This window comes from Dipodomys spectabilis, unplaced genomic scaffold, assembly GCF_019054845.1.
Source record: "Dipodomys spectabilis isolate Male_0828 unplaced genomic scaffold, ASM1905484v1 ptg000297l, whole genome shotgun sequence".
Classification (NCBI taxonomy): domain Eukaryota; kingdom Metazoa; phylum Chordata; class Mammalia; order Rodentia; family Heteromyidae; genus Dipodomys; species Dipodomys spectabilis.
The window spans coordinates 17,118,613-17,134,842 of NW_024870974.1; the positions used below are offsets into that span (position 1 = coordinate 17,118,613).

Below are 16,230 nucleotides of genomic sequence, written 5' to 3' on the forward strand. Positions count from 1 at the left end.
TATGACTCCTCTAGAAAGTACAATTCTGAAATGCTATTTTCAAAAACTGAAGATAGAAAATAAGGCAAATGATATTATCAAAGAAGTAGTGAAAAAATTCTCTCCTGCACAAATAGACCTTTAATGGAGCTGTCAAAAGATACACACCAAAGTACTATCCAAAAACTCACACTAGGAAAACAAAACATATAAAAGAAAATTGTTTTTTTTTTAAATCTGAAAAATTGTTCTACCAATGATGAAAAGACAATAGAGAAATACCTTTGAGATCCTACCGCCTGACATGAACATTATTGTTTAGCTTTTTTTTCTTAGTATTCACTCTGATTATTTTTTTCTCAATCAAAAGTTGTTTAGAGCTGGGCGCTGATGGCTCACACCTGTAATCCTAGCTACTCAGGAGGCTGTGACCTGAGGATCAAGGTTCAAAGCCAGCCCAGGCAGGAAAATCCATGAAACTTTTATCTCCAATAAGCCACCAGAAAACCGGAAGTGGCATTGTAGTTCAAGTAGTAGAGTGCTAGCCTTGAGTTGAACTGCTGAGGGACAGTGCCAAGGCCCAGAGTTCAGGCTCCACAACTAACCAAAAAAGAAAGAAAAAAAAAAGTTGTTTAGAATTTTTAAACTGATTTATCTGCTCTTTCTTTTTTTAATATATATATATATTTATTTTAAGAGGTATTACAGTTACATAAGTAAGGTAATGAGTCCATTTCCTATCTAGCATTGTTACCACTTCCTTTGCTTTTTCCCTACCATCCCTTCCCTCTCTACCTCCCCAACTCCTCCCTTCCCAACTCCCAAAGTTGTAAAGTCCATTTTCAACACAGTATCTTGTACATCTCATTGCTACAGTGGGTCAACCTGTATCCTTATTTCAGCATTTTGTTATTTCCCTTCCCCTCTCCAAGTTAGAAAAATGTATATACAAGATGCAGGACACCTACATCAAATACAGTGAGAACACGGGTTATACCATGGGGAAGAACAATACAAGAGAAACAAAAAAAATCACATAGTACAATTTAAATACATTAAAAACAACAGCAAGAAAGATAAAACCTCTGTGTCCTTATCTTGAAGTTCATTTTGCTTAGTATCATTTTATATGGTCATATGTACATAGCTTTGATCTTTTCTGTTTGTCCTAGGCATATACTAGTTATATCTCACACTCTCCTTTGGGAATCATTCTTCCCCCCCCCCCCACCCCCCAGAGAAACATCCTTTACAAATTGTTACAGTGAGTATTGAAAGTATTTCTTTCGGTTCTTTGGCTAAAATTACCTTTATGGTTTTTTGTCTAGATTTAAATAATATCTAATTCTTGTTCTATTGTCATCTCTTCTCAGTACCATATAAACATTGCCTTTTTATCCTAAGTATCTCATTTGGTCCTTTAAAAAATCATTTTATTATTAGCTCCCTATAACTTAATTAAAAGATGATCAAAGCTGTTTGTGTGTGTGTGTGTGTGTGTGTGTGTGTGTGTTTCTTGTTTGACATTCCAGATTCTTTTTTTTTTTCCTGTCGTGGGGCCTGAACCCTGGGCCTGGGCACTGCCCCTCAGCTCTTCAGCTCAAGGCTAGTGCACTACCACTTGAGCCACAGCGCCACTTCGGCTTTTTCTGCTTATGTAGCTGAGGAATCGAACCCAGGGCCTCATGCATGCTAGACAAGCACTCTACCGCTGAGCCACCTTCCCAGCCCCGACATTCCAGATTCTTGAATTTCTATTTTCAGGTGTTCTTATCAATTGTTACCTACTGTTGTTTGGAATAGTCCTCCTCCTATCGATTCTATTTAAAAGGTATGAACCACTTACTCTTTCTTCAGTTATCTTTCATTTTTTACCTATGCCACATACTTTTGAATGTTCAACTCATGCTTAGACTTCACTTATTTTTATTTAACCATATTTTCTTGCTGTTCAGTCAAATGAAAGTTCAGACTTTAATTTGTGATATTTCTGATCTCTAGAGGTGCAGTCCTTTTTCATGTCACCTGATATCTGAACAGAATCTCATTCCTTGCTCATGGATTAAATCTTCACTGTACTGATGTGCTTTCACTGATGGCTGCCTGTTTCCTGGGGTATTGTTTTAATTTTGAATTATGAACTTGCACAATCTTTAGGAATGAGTTGTGGCATTTTCTTCCAGGTTTCTGAGACCCTCACACCTCACTATGAGACAACTATCAATTTAGTTGATGAGGATTCATAGAGCTAGTGTACATTCTAAACTTGAATCTCTAAGGTAAAGACAATGGTAGTCATATTCTTACTGGAGCTTCAGAAATGTGTTGCTTAGTTACCCAATCATGTCAGGCATGTTTCTGTGTCATTTCTTTTCTCCATGGGCAGGTGTTTTTTTTTTCCAGTTTATTCTTTCAGTGAGGGTCGTAACCTTCATGAACTACATGGAAATAGTAGTTCTGATTGCTTCCCTAATATTAGCTCTAGGTTGTATGCTGCCCTCTGTTCACAACTGTGGATATTGGTTAGAGATGACAGAAATTAACAATAAACCCTGGGTCACTGGCTTTACTTAGAGCATTACTATCCACCTTTTATTCCTACTTAATTTCCTTATGATCACTTTAAAAGATATGAGTGTCCTTTAAGGTAGCTAATTATTTTGTGATTACTTCTTAACTGTTTAAATTTTTCATAGTTTTCCTTACTATTTATTTTATATATATCAACAATGCACTCCATGGATTCATTTAGATTGCAGTGGTATTTTGAATTGATATATCAAATCCATTGTTTTAAGGAATCCTTTTTGAAGCATTAAGGTTGAATTAAACTGTAACGTCCTATGTTTGAGACATTAGCTTATTTACACCATCCTTTCAACAAGAATTATTTCACTGAGAACTACAAGCTTTAGACATGTACTAAAACCTCATTAATTTTGATTAATTGAAGCTTTAGTTATGCGATAAAACCTCATTAATTTTGCTTAATTAGTAGAAAGTAGTCTAGGTCAACAAAAAACATGGATAGAATCTCTTTTAGCATTTCAGAGTCACTGCTTTTATGTTAGTAAAACAAGCCAATAGCTATCAATATTGCCAAGATGAATACCTGCCAGGTACCTACAAGATATAGCTGTAGATACGCAGAGCCCTACTCTGCAAGAAGGAGAAATAGACAGCCTGAGTCTTCATCCACCATTTTCAGTAATGGGCATAACAAGGAGGCAGAAGATCCGGAAGGAAATGGGGAATGTAAACAACACTGTGAAGGGAGTAAACATTGTAGGATCCCTAGAACACAAGGACCCAGTGGGGCAGGGCACTTATTCTTCTCAAGAACATATGGAACCTTCTCCAGGATGCAACATATGCCAGGCCATAAAACACGCCTCGGTAAACTTACAAATATTGAAATTATACAAAATATGTTCTTGGACCGTGATGTAATTAAACTAGAAATCAGCATCAAGCAAATTTGGGAAATTTACACTAGTATGTGGAAAAATAACAGCCTTCTAAGGAGCTAGTGAATCAAAGTGGAAATCAAATGAACTTTTGAAACTCACTTAAGACAAATGGAAACAAAAGCAGCATACGGAAACCTGTAAAATGCAAGTGAGCAGCGCAGATGAAATATGTGCTCTCTAAATGGATGTACTGAAAGTTAGGAAGGATCACAAAACCTTTACCTGCCCTACCATAAGAATCTAGCCACAGAACAAACTACACCATAACCAAGAATGAAGTAATAAAGATTAGAGAGGAAATAAATGACCTAAAGAATAGAAAAACAAGAGAGAGAGAAAAACTCCCCCAAAACTGGTTCCTCGAAAATATCAACAAAAGCTGCAAATCACACACTAGGCTGAGAAAAGTGAGAGAGAAAGGGAGAAGAAGAAGAAGAAAAGAAGGAAGGGGAAAAGGGAGGGAGGTGGGGGGGGCGGTGGGGACTCAAACAGATAAATTCAGGAATCAGAGTAACCATCATTACTGACTTTAGAGAAATAAAAGGTTAGAGAATACCACCAACAAGCATGTGTTTTGAAGTTATTAACGGAAATAAATGGACAGGTCTCTAGAAACACACGAAGTATTGAAGCTGACACAAAAGCAATAGAAAACAGGAACTGTCCAGAACAAGTAGTGAGATTGAACTGGTAATGAAAACCTTTCTCACAAAGCAAACTCCTGTCACAGATCCTTCATTATTAGATTTTGCCAAATATCATTGCAAGAATTTGTATCAGTATATTAACATTAGCTTTTTGTCAAATATCAATATGAGAATTTATATCAATATATTATTATTATTAGATTTTGACCAAATATTAATATAAGATTGATACCAACTCTTATGAAACTCAATTTGATTGCATTGGTCTACATGTGTTTTGTCATGCAGTGTCACGTGACATTGATTACTGTTGTTGTATAGTTGTTTTCAAATCAATTGTAGAAAACAATTCTCGACTTGTTCTCTGATCCCAGTTCTCCTCTGCTAACCAACACCAAACAAATAGGTCACAAGGAAATCAAACTAGAGCCCAATATTCCTTATGCATGTGGATGTTAAAAAAAACACCCCCACCAAAATACTTTCAAAGTGAATCCAGCACATATTAGAGAAAGATTTTATATGATGATCAAGTAGGGTTTAGCCCACTAATGAAAAACACACAAAAATCAATCAGGGAGAATGCTAATAGGGGTGACTTTGATCAAGATGCACTATATTAATAAACTGTTTGTTGAATGCCAACTCATTTGCACAACTACTTATAGATAATAAATTATTAAAAAAACTTTCTCTAGAGCAATAAAATCTTCTACCAAAAGTGAAAATGAAAACAGTACTACAAATAATATTGGTAGAAGAATAGGTAAGACCGCAATTATCTCAGGTAGAAAAGTCAAAGGTAAAATGCAACCATGCTTCATGATAAAAACTATAAATGTAAGGAAACACTTTAACCTGATAAAGCTTATCTGTGAGAAACTCAAGTTAAAATAATGTAACATCCATTGACTTATAACTGGTTAAAGGTAATATACATGTAATAGACTATTATTCAGCAATAAATGCAATACTGATGTATGATTCAACATGATTAGACACTAAAAATAGGCTAAGTGAATGAACTGGGTCACAGAAGGTGACACATGTAATTCCATTGATGTGAAATGTCCACATGGGAAAATTCATAGATAGGCCTTGTGCTAAGGATTGTTGAAGACTAGTGAAGATGTGTAGCTGGGAATGACTGCTAGTGGGTGGATTGGGGGGAGAGTATTCCAAATGTTCTAAAACTCCATTGTGATGATTGCACAACTCTGAACATCCTAAAAGGTGCTCTGGATGGTGCACGTTAAAGAAGCGAAACTTTCAAATATATAAAGTACATTAATAAAATGATTAAAAGGAAAAAGGAGCCAATGTTGTATGCCTGTAATTCTAGCTACTCAGGAGGCACAGATGAGGAGGTTAGCAGTTTGAGGCTTAACCAATGCAAAAAAAAAAAAAAAGCAAAAGACCCCATTTTCACAGAAAATGCAAACTGTACAGTACAGTGATAATAGATTACAATGTATGAAATCACACTCCTCACCTAATTTTATAGAAGGTAGACCATTAACCAAGCCATTTCTGCAGAATCTTCTAAGTGTTACTAATTTGATTTCTTTGAAAATGGAGGGGAGACTACTATCATTTTTTTTGTCAGTTGTAGGGCTTGAACTCTGGGCCTGGGCACTGTCCCTCAACTCTCCAGCTCAAGGCTAGCGCTCTACTACTTAAGCCACAGCACCACTCCTGGTTTTCTGGTGGTGTATTGGAGATAAGAGTCCCATAGACTTTCCTGCCCAGGCTGGCTTTGAACCAGGATCCTCAGATCTCAGCCTCCTAAGTAGCTAGGATTACAGGTGTGAGCCACCAGCGCCTGGCTATGAATTTGTAATAGGTGATCCTATGGACTCAGAGAACTGTAAAGATCTTGGAACTTGAATTAAGAGGATAAACAGAGGGAATACAAGGAACCCAGATCAGTCAATAACAGTAACTCAAATATATTTATTGAGAACTTAGTATTATAGTCTAGGCAGGCTTTTAAGTGCTAAATTAACGCATAGCAAAGATGGTTGATAATTGTAGTTTGAACTCTGGTAGCTGTGGAGATGAGAAACATGGACTAATTTGAAAGGTATTGCTGGGGTTAAATGCCCAAGAATGGATTTTGGTAATTTTGGTTATTTTGGTGATTTTGGTAGTCAAGTTGTCTGATGTTTTATACTTGAGACATGGGATAAACTATATAGAGAGTAAAGATGACCAGCTTGGTGAAGACAAGTCATGGGTGCATTTTGACTGCGCTGGCACGTGATAGATTTATCCAATTAGACTGTCAGTTTGGGATCCTGAAAAGTAAGGCCTGGCTTCCACGACTCTCAGAGATAAATTTGTAATGGCCAAATCAATAGGAAAATGGCCGATTTTACTCGTAACTTTCTTCTTCATGTTTCTTGTTTCTTTTTGTGAGCTCTGACCGTCATCCCCTGGAGCTCTGCAAGGGCTGGCAATGCCCACATTCTCTTCACCATGTCCTCAGTTTCTCCTCCTGCTCCATTACGAGGTCTAGGAGGGACAAAGCCTTCCTTTGGCAACACTGCACAGACTTCGTATGCATTAACTGTAGAGACACATGAAAGAATGAATGAGTTAGAGTAAGACCATTTAGCAGTGAAGCCTAGAATGTAGCTAGTGCTGTAACTCACAGGTTCCTGTGGTATCCTTCTGGAACTGACTACCCCCACATATATAGTAAATAAAGTGGAAGACCTCCGATATGGATAATGAAAAAAAAATGTAAGCATGCGTACATGTTTTTATTCAGTATTGGAGCTAAATGACCAATAGATAGGATTTGAAATGTATCACAGGAACCAAAGCAAACCAACAAACCGAACTCTTTAGAAGTACTTGGTGTTTGCTGTTTATCCAAGTGACAAGTAATTGTGTCAGGGATGAGAAACTTTTCCTTTATTTTCTTATGCTGGATGGCTGATAAACTATTCTTTCAAATTCAATACTAAAACTGGTGGCTGAGTGTATTAATGTCTCTGAAATCAGTTGATCTGTGTGTGATATGAGTTTTTAAAAGCCGGTTCTTTGAATATGCTCCAATCACAGCATTGGATCCATGTGGTGTAATATTCATATTATCCTGGGAGAGTCATTGAGAGAATCACTATTCAAACACTGCTTAATGACTAAAAACACCCAAAAAACTCCAAGTTCCATAGATTGACGAGCAAGTCAAAATGGATCCATGAAGTGTTTTGTTCCAGTTCATTACAGGCTACATCATTCCTCTGTGTAGCACTGGGAGAAATGGTTGATGTACCTGGACTCCGGCGTTCTAGATGCGGGCACCAAAAGTTCAATAGAGACATGATCAGTCTTGCTATTCCAGAACCCCCTCTCCATAGGGAGGGGACACCTCACACTTTTAATGTTCTATTGTCTCCTTGAAATCTATTTGCATGTATTTCAGAATGTCTGGTGCTTCTATACATGTTTCTGCTCATGGATATTGTAATCAGTAATGTTGAAATAAGACTACAATCAAAATTTGAGCTGTCAGTTTTGCACTGTGGATCTGAACTGGCTGCACGATTAGCAAAATGGATGAGCTTTTATGTGTGCCATTATTCCAACTGAGGTATCAGAGCTCCAGAGGGATTCTGCCACTGGTATCCCTGAAACTTAATATGAGCAATATCACAGAAAACAGTCACAGAATAGGGCCTTGATGGTTGGTTCATTAGCATCCAGAGAAAGTTTTGCAAGGGATTATTCCCTTCTATTCAGCTGGAGGTTTTTCCTTTCTTCTTCCTGACATTGTGTTTTCATCTGAGAAGATTACAGTGAGTGATCAGATGCCAGAGAGAGCTTTCTAGCTAAGTTGTGTACTAAAAAAAAATAGTGACCTGGGAAAGTACCCATTCTGCAACTAAAAAACACTTTAGAGTAGAAATTAGAATTATAATATATGCCACAGTGTCATATTAAAAACTGGGACCCAAAGCCAACTTCATTATAATCCGTTTACCCGGCATCCATGGAAACAACTTTTTCACTGACTAAATTACTATACATCTCCGAATTTTGGAAGAGAGACCGACACAGATGCAGCATCTAAATAGAACAAAGCAGAGTAAAGACTTGGCAATCTTCCAGTGAATTAGGGCAGTGGAGACAAATAGTTTGTGCAGTAGCCACATCCCCCAACGGCACCCAACAATCGTTTATCATATGATTCGTTCAACTTTTTGGTATATGTCAGGCTGCATTCTAGAAATAGTTGTGGTATACATAGTTGTCAGCTATGAGTTTGCATTCTAGCAACACACACACACACACACACAAAATAGAGGTGAATGCAGTATAAGAGTCCTGGGCTGGAGGCTGTAACCCATGAACCTTTTGAAGAAGACATTCAACCAAATCATAGCAAATGGCCTGGGAGCCCCCTGCTCAGCAGGTGACATTGGAGGGCTCAGTAGTGGAGCACTTACACCAGGGTATTGCTGCCCTCGAGTCCCCGTAGCACCACCACCACCAAAATAAATGGCCAACGTCCTTTGCCTGAACAATGGAAGAGATTATTGAGTTGAAAGAGGAGGAGAAGTGTGAGAGGAAGCAGTTTTGGAGATAAGTCCAAAGTTTAGATCTCAACGCATGTGGAATTTGAAAGGAGGACTTCACATTTAAGTAGACATTGCTGCAGGAGATCCACTAGACCCCAAGTCCAGATGTGAATGAGAATACTTTCTCTCAGCTGAATCTTTGCCTTTGAGATTTTCTCGTCTATTTTTTCCTGTATTTTATGGGTTTTAATTTTTTTCATCTTCCAGGAGTTGTAGAGCAGTCTCTGTTCAGTGGGTGAATGCAATTCCTCTTGAGCAATGTCACCCCTTTATCCTCCTCCCTACCTCTCTCAACCCTACCCATTGCCTCAAGTTACCAGGTTCCATGTACACATCTGTACATTGAGTATTCTAACTCAGATAGATTTGTAAAAGCATCATTAAGAAGAACGTGCATGCAAAAAGAGCTTTTCAGAGCATACAGGGCAAGGCGAAGACAGAAGAGAATAAAAGGCTCAGAATATAAGCCTGGTCAGAGAAGGAAGAAGCAGCATTGAAAGACTGAAGAGTGGTCACTAAGGTAGTGGGAAACTGGAGCTGATTTGACTGGAAATCCTGCGAACAGCAATCTATGTGAGACTGGGAAAGAGGAAGGGATTGAGACCTTTCAGGCCTTATGGATAATGTTCAGAAACTTATCATAAACTAGCAGTTGCTTTACATCTTGGATTAAAAAGCGTATGTTACAAAGATTTCAGTGTGTCTTAACTAGTTTTAGCATATGAACAAAATTTAGTTTCTTTATGAAGATAAATTGGTTCAGTCCTTTGTGTTAGCTAATGTGCCAAAATGGAAGAAGAATAAGAATAAGAATAAGAGGAGGAGGAGGGGGAGGGGGAGGGGGAGGGGGAGGAGGAGGAGGAGGAGGAGGAGGAGGAGGGAAGAGGGAAGAAGAAGAAGAAGAAGAAGAAGAAAGCAGCAGCAGCATATAAGTAGATGGATGAAAGTAATGATTTGTTGTTTACTTTTTGTATTCTGGGAGAAAGAAAAGATTATAACATATTTTTATCAACTTTAATTAGACCCAGAAACTTCAATGTGACCAAGTAATTCATTAAAAACCAGACTGATGTAATTTAGTGTAAATAGTGCCATTACTATAATGGATTGGAAAGAAGTTATTTTTGTTTTTGTGTTTTTTTCCTATTTTGCTTTCCCTTCCTTTAAAGTAAACACAACCCCAAAGTCTAAATTAAGGACTTCTATAAGCCATAGGAGCTTTGAAGCCTTTCTAGAAAGCCCAAAGATTTTGTTGTGTTTCCTACAACAGATCAGACTTCAGTGGGAGGTAAAAATGCATAGCAAGAAATGAACCCACAAAATAGAGAGAGCTGTTTTCTGTGGCAGAGCAATGCATTTCTTATCTCTCTTGCCACATAAATATTAATCTGGCTTCCTGTGAAAGTCAGAGAAAGATTTAAGAAAACCGAAGGGCTGGCATGTGCCATTTGTGGCAATGTGGAGGGCTTTGGGCTGTGCTGGTCATTTGTCACTGTGCATTGTGGTCTCAGCTGGGCAGGGCTGGCAGTCTCTCGGCAGGCTATTGTTAATTGAGAAAGCTAATATTAGGAGTAGATGTGATAAGAATTGCCTTTAAAGAAACTAATTGAATGCTATCTCTTGTTTGGCACAAGAATCGTGTTTTTCTGTGGTTTATCGTGTGAGAGTTCTTTTTTCACTCTCTCTTTTTTGGTATAAAATCCATTATTTAAAATTTGAGGAGCGAGGGAGAGCATGTGAGGAGCTTTGTGTATCAGGCTGATCCTCAGTGATAGCCTTTCTTCTCTGCTACTTGCTGCAAACATGACAGATCAACAGAAAATACTGGAATGGGACTCGTCATCCTAGGGTTCACCTGAAACTCTGCAAATTTTTACCTGGGACAGAGCAAAGTTGACATTTGTGAGACCATCGTGAAGGGTGAGGTGGTGATATCGCTACTAAGTCATGCTCTTTCTAATCTTTTATCTTTTAGTTGATTACTCTTATCTAGAGGTTATAAAACTCTCCCAAAGAAAAACAAATCCTGGACAAATACAGGATAAATACATTAAGTAAAATATACCTTGTAGCATGTTGATTTTCATTGTATAATGTACTTAGGTTCTTAGCATGTTTAGAAAGTTTGCAAATTCCAAATACAAAAATATCCCCCTGCTAGTGTGATTAGTAAACTGGAGTAGAGCTGTGGTAATTTCAGTAAATGGTAGTTTGTTAAGTTTAAGAAACCTTGCACTATCAAATTGTGTTTTTGAAGAAAATCTATACTCCGTCTAAATGCTGGCACACATGAGCTTGGTGAACTAGATCACAGTATGCAGGAAAGTCACAACTGGCCGCAAGGAAGTAGCAATGGGGTTAAATTTATATTTGCCTAAAAGGTCCGGAAAGAAATAAGACTGCAAGAGGTATCTGTCTGTTCTGTAGAACATACCATAAAAGCAACTGTGTTGAAAATGTAAGCCAAGAGTGGAATTGTTCACTTAGTTTTTGTTTTTATTTTCACTTTTACAGAAATCCCTTCCTTCTTTCCCTCTTGCTTTTGGGTACTAGGTTTTGATTTCAGGACTTCACACTTGCTAAATTGATGTTCAGCCACTTGAACCATGCCTCTAGCCCTATAGAAGCAAAAAGCAGGCGCTAACCAACTTGAGGTGTTGGAGATTTTTCTCCATTATTCTCCTCTAGTTCAGCCATGGTGTTCTGGGACTTGGACGGAGTTGTGATCCCTCGCCTCCTCCCTCTATGTGCAGGAAAGAGGACGAGAGTGGAAGTATCAGATGGCCTGTAGGCGCCCAGCTATGTAGTAGCACAAACACCAGCTGAACGTATTTTTGGTCAGGTACAAGGAAACAAATGGCTGTTGGTTTCCCCAAATGTTGTTTACCCTTCTCATATTCTTCTCAACAACCATCATGTATAAATATGTATGGTATTTATTTAAGTGTGCAGCTGAGTACAAACTGAGCAAGGTGCTCTGATACCAATCTTTATTCCCCTCTCTGGTGTGAAATTACTGAGCTCTTTAACGGAATGGATTTGAGAGTACCACAATGACTAATTCTAAATGAAAATAAAAGAATATTCAGAGTCAGAGGAGGGGGGAGGGGAGAGAGGGGGGGGGGAGGGAGGGAGGGAGAGGGAGAGACAGGGAGAGAGAGAAGAGATCTTAATATTTAAGCTTAATTTTGACTTGGAGGATAGTCATTTATGTCAACTGATGAGTTTATAATTACTTTTAAAATTATCTTTGAATTTGATAGATAATCTAGCATGGTAGTTAATGATAAGTACTTAAATAGATTTTCTGTGTGTGCACTGAATATGTGATTTCTTGGGAGAATATAGCAGAGGCTGTTCACCTCATGATGGACAGGAAGTCTAGAAGGAAGACAGGATCAGAGACCCGCAATAACCTTCAAAGGTCTCCCTCCAGCAGCCTACATCCTTCAGGTCCTTGCTACCTTCAGCAATGGCCTGCCACAGGGGGCTGAAAGTAAATCATCTCAGCTGGATAAATAACAAAGAAAAAAATGTACAACTAGCTAGTATATATTCTGTTCTTGAGGTTTTAAATTCTGCTTCTCTGACATATTTTAAAGGCTCTGGTCAAAACTGCCTTCCTCTAGTGACATTTTTTTTTCATTCATTCTTATTAAACCTCAGATATGATGGATCATTGGGCCAACCAAGCACCATAAACTGGAACACTAACTAACTAAAGAAACACTAGAAATATTATTTATTCTTCCCTGCTTTGAAGATTTGTCTTTCTTTGGCCCCCTTCCCTTTTTCCTTCTGGCTTTCTCCTCTCCCTCTCTGCCTTTCTCCCTTCCTCCTGTCTTCATTCCCTCCCTAACTTGCACTCTTTGTGATGAGGTCACCTTGCAGGGCCCCTGGCCTCAGTGGTGCTCTCAGGCTAGACTTCCATTTGGTGGTGTGAACCCTACATTTTTATCTCCTGCCTCCACTCCTCTTGAAAAGGCTGTGGTTCAAACATCTAGAGCTTAACAGAAAAGACTGGACTGGAAAACACTAGCTTTGGCACACAAGTAGCTGTGAAGGTTACTGCTTGCATTTTGCTTCCAGCCTCTGCGTTTTCTTCCTCCTCTGCCAGCTTAGCAATGAAGTTAAAACACTTTTAAAATATTCCATTCAGGATCTGAGTTCTTTTAATCGAAGATATTATTTTCTGAATCTCCTCTGCCATATGGAAGAAATGAAGGACAAGGAGATAGACTTTGAAAGATGAAAAATATTGTGTACTTACGTTGCTATCTTTCCGAAAGATGAAGTGATGTTTTTCTTGAATGCTTTTGACATACCAGCAATTTGTTAATGAACTAAGCAATCGTTAGTGAAAAATTTTTTAAAAACCTGTATTAGATCATAGTGTAGGTAATAATACAGAAACTATTTTCACTATTTGCTATGTCAGATGCATATCCTTTTTAAAAATTAATTTACTTTGTTGTTAGTATGGAAGTGATATATGGAGGGATTACAATCACATGAGTCAGATAATGAGTCCATTTCCTTTTGTACAGTGTCTTACATTCTCTTAGTTCTGTTCCAGTCCCTCTCTCCTGTCCCCGTCCACCAGTTGTATAGTTCATGTTCCTCAATGTCCAAGGAGCTCCACTGCTGAACATTTTCACCCTTTGTCCCTTGAGTTCTGTATCCTCCACACAACCCTCCCAAAGATATATACACGAATATGCTGCACTTACAGTAAAGGAGACAGAATCATCAAAAACTACACACCGAAGTCTTGTTTCCATATCTTGAAGTTTGTTTCAGTATGTGTATTATTTTATATAAACATGAAGAAGCATTTAGGCATTGTGCCTTTGGGTTTCTCTCCAAAGAGTATCCTCTTTTTAGCTTGAATGTGTGTAAGTATCTAGAATCCTGTATAATTTGTCATAGCCCAGTGAAGTTTAGACCTAACTTCCCCGTATCAGAGAGAACATGTGCCGTTTGTCTCTCTGAGCTTGGTGTATCCTTTTGAATCAATAGACTTTATTAGCATCATTTTGGCTTACAAAAGTGTTGATTGGAAAGTACATCATGTTCCCATACACCCCCTACATTTCCCTATTTTTAACACCTCGCATATTTGATTCAACTGAGGAAACAGTACCAATGAGATATTATTACCCATATGTCTTTTGATCCATATTGTTGGATCCTTTCAACAACTGGACAAGATAGCTGCTAAGTTCATTCCAGAAATAAAGACCCAATGAACACAGGTCTGTCTTCATGCCCTGACTATTGTTTGCTGTGCTGTGATGAACAGTGGAAGTGCAGATGTCTCTATGAGGTGGCCTGTCCATTTCATTTCATTTTTTGAGGACAAGGAGGATGGCTGAGTCTGTGGTATTTCCAATTTCATTTGTAATACTCCCACCAACATGGTGACAGCTTTCACTCATCTCTACACTCTCACCAATATTTTCGATATTAGCCATCCATGCTTACAGGTGAGTGAAGATAATTCCCTAGCAAATTTGGTACTTGCGTGATGACTAATGAGGTTGAGCACATGTTTATTTTATAAACCTGCCTTCCCTTTGTTCTTCATTTTTTAATTTTTATATTTTAAAGTGATTCTTACATGGATCCTTTGTTAATGCTATCTAATTTAATTTTGTTGTTATAAGGCATTTTTCTTTCCTTCATGATGATGAAGTATGCATGAACATAACTGTATTCCATTTCTTACATTACACCAAGTCACGTGTTTCCATTCGGCATGGAGACTGTCATTTTATATCAGTCAATTATGTTTCTATTCAACAACTATAGAACTTGAATAGCAAATATAAATACTATCTTGTCTACAAAATGCTGTATATAATGGTAGCCACAGTAAATGTATGACTTCTGTTTTTTTAATTAAAAAATTTTGTAGATAAAGGGATCAAATACAAGCAGTTGATACAAATAATGGTTCACATTGATTCAAATATCAATATCAGAAGGGTGGATAATTTCAATACTGTCCTTCTTATGATCAAACATATGTTGCATCAGACTTACTTCAAGCATTCTGTGTGTCAATGGGATCCAATTCCTATCATCTCTTCCCTCAACATTTTGATCCAAAAATAATTTTAATTGAGTGTCTTGGCATGATATAGAAGGTAATTCAATGAATGAATACAGTGTCAATTCCAATTGTTAGCATGTCATAGAATAGCCACAAATTTGTACTATATTCTACAGTTTTAAAAAACACAATGCATTTCTATTGTACTAATTGACTAATTCTTAATGTAAATATATATCTTTTGTATTCTAGTGAGTGGACATCCAATACTCAAAAGAGCTAACATCCGGGTTGTTGGAAAGTTGGTGGCAAAATCCATAAGAGAAAGGAAACTGAAACAATGTTAGAGATCAAAAGAAGTTAAATAAGATTTCAAAACAAGATAATGCAAGATTGATCCTTTTTCTAGTTGAATCTGTATACCCACACATACAGATTAATAGTGGATATGGATGAGTTGGGAATGAACAAGGAAAAAAAAAAACTGAATAGGAACAAGAAGACTTTGACAAGTTATTCCATAATTTCTGAATATCTTTGGATGAACACCACTCATTTTATCTTCTTCAAAAATCATCTGCTTTATCATAATGAAGTAAACTCACACAATACTACTTTCACTAGACTGGCAATACTACTTTCACTAGACTGAAATTTTTGGCTGTATTACCAATAAAGCTATTAACATTACAATTTTTATTTAAAAAAACTCATGATTCGGGTGTAAAGCACTATCGGAATCATAGTTTTTACTCATTAAAATGATAATATTATGATGTTTTGCTGAAATAATATATGTCTGTTTCTTTGTTGTTGTTTTTTCCAGACTCTCTTTCATCACGTAAATTCTTTGGGAAATGGCTTCTGAAAAAAATGCTTTATGTTATTTTTTAGCACAGTCTTATTGGACACATCATATGTTGTCATGTGAAAAATGCAATTATATATATTATTTGTACAGTTACTTACTTTAGTTTTACTTTAGAGAATTAGCAGTGTAGTAGCTAACTTATCAATTTCTTGAGAAACATAATTTTAATTCCATCCATCTATCTTATCCATCCATCTGTCCATTCATCCACCCATATTCAAGAATATGATTAGAGTAACAAGTGAGCAGCAAGAGTTGAAAGAACAGAATCTATGCACAGCATGGAGACAAGATGCAAATAGAGATGAGAACTGCATGACCAATTCCCTATTTTGTTGATCAGAGTTGTTACCTTTGATGTATTACTTTTAGAATACTATTGGGTTTTAAACAGCTCTCTCAGGCTATTTTCATGCAATTGGGGCTTACTGTAAAGTACACTCACACTCACACACACACACACACACACACACACACACACACACACATTTTTACCAAAATGAATTTTTAGAAATGCAATTAGAGGAGTCATGTAGGTCTATGCCTCATCAAAACCAGGAGGAAGATTGACTAAAAGCCATGGCAAAGTCTAATCACAAAATATGAGAGCTAAAACATT

General features: G+C 37.4%; 1 protein-coding gene across 1 annotated transcript in view; it reads left to right on the top strand.

Annotated features, from left to right (window-relative positions):
- Iqcm (IQ motif containing M) overlaps nucleotides 1-15,162 on the top strand; it is a 174,841-nt gene extending 159,679 nt beyond the window's left edge. The window contains exon 16 of the mRNA XM_042701602.1: nucleotides 14,993-15,162. Coding sequence (XP_042557536.1) covers nucleotides 14,993-15,087 — 95 coding nt within the window. The 3' untranslated portion in view covers nucleotides 15,088-15,162. The remainder of the gene's footprint in view (nucleotides 1-14,992) is intronic.
- Nucleotides 15,163-16,230: the final 1,068 nt, after the last annotated feature.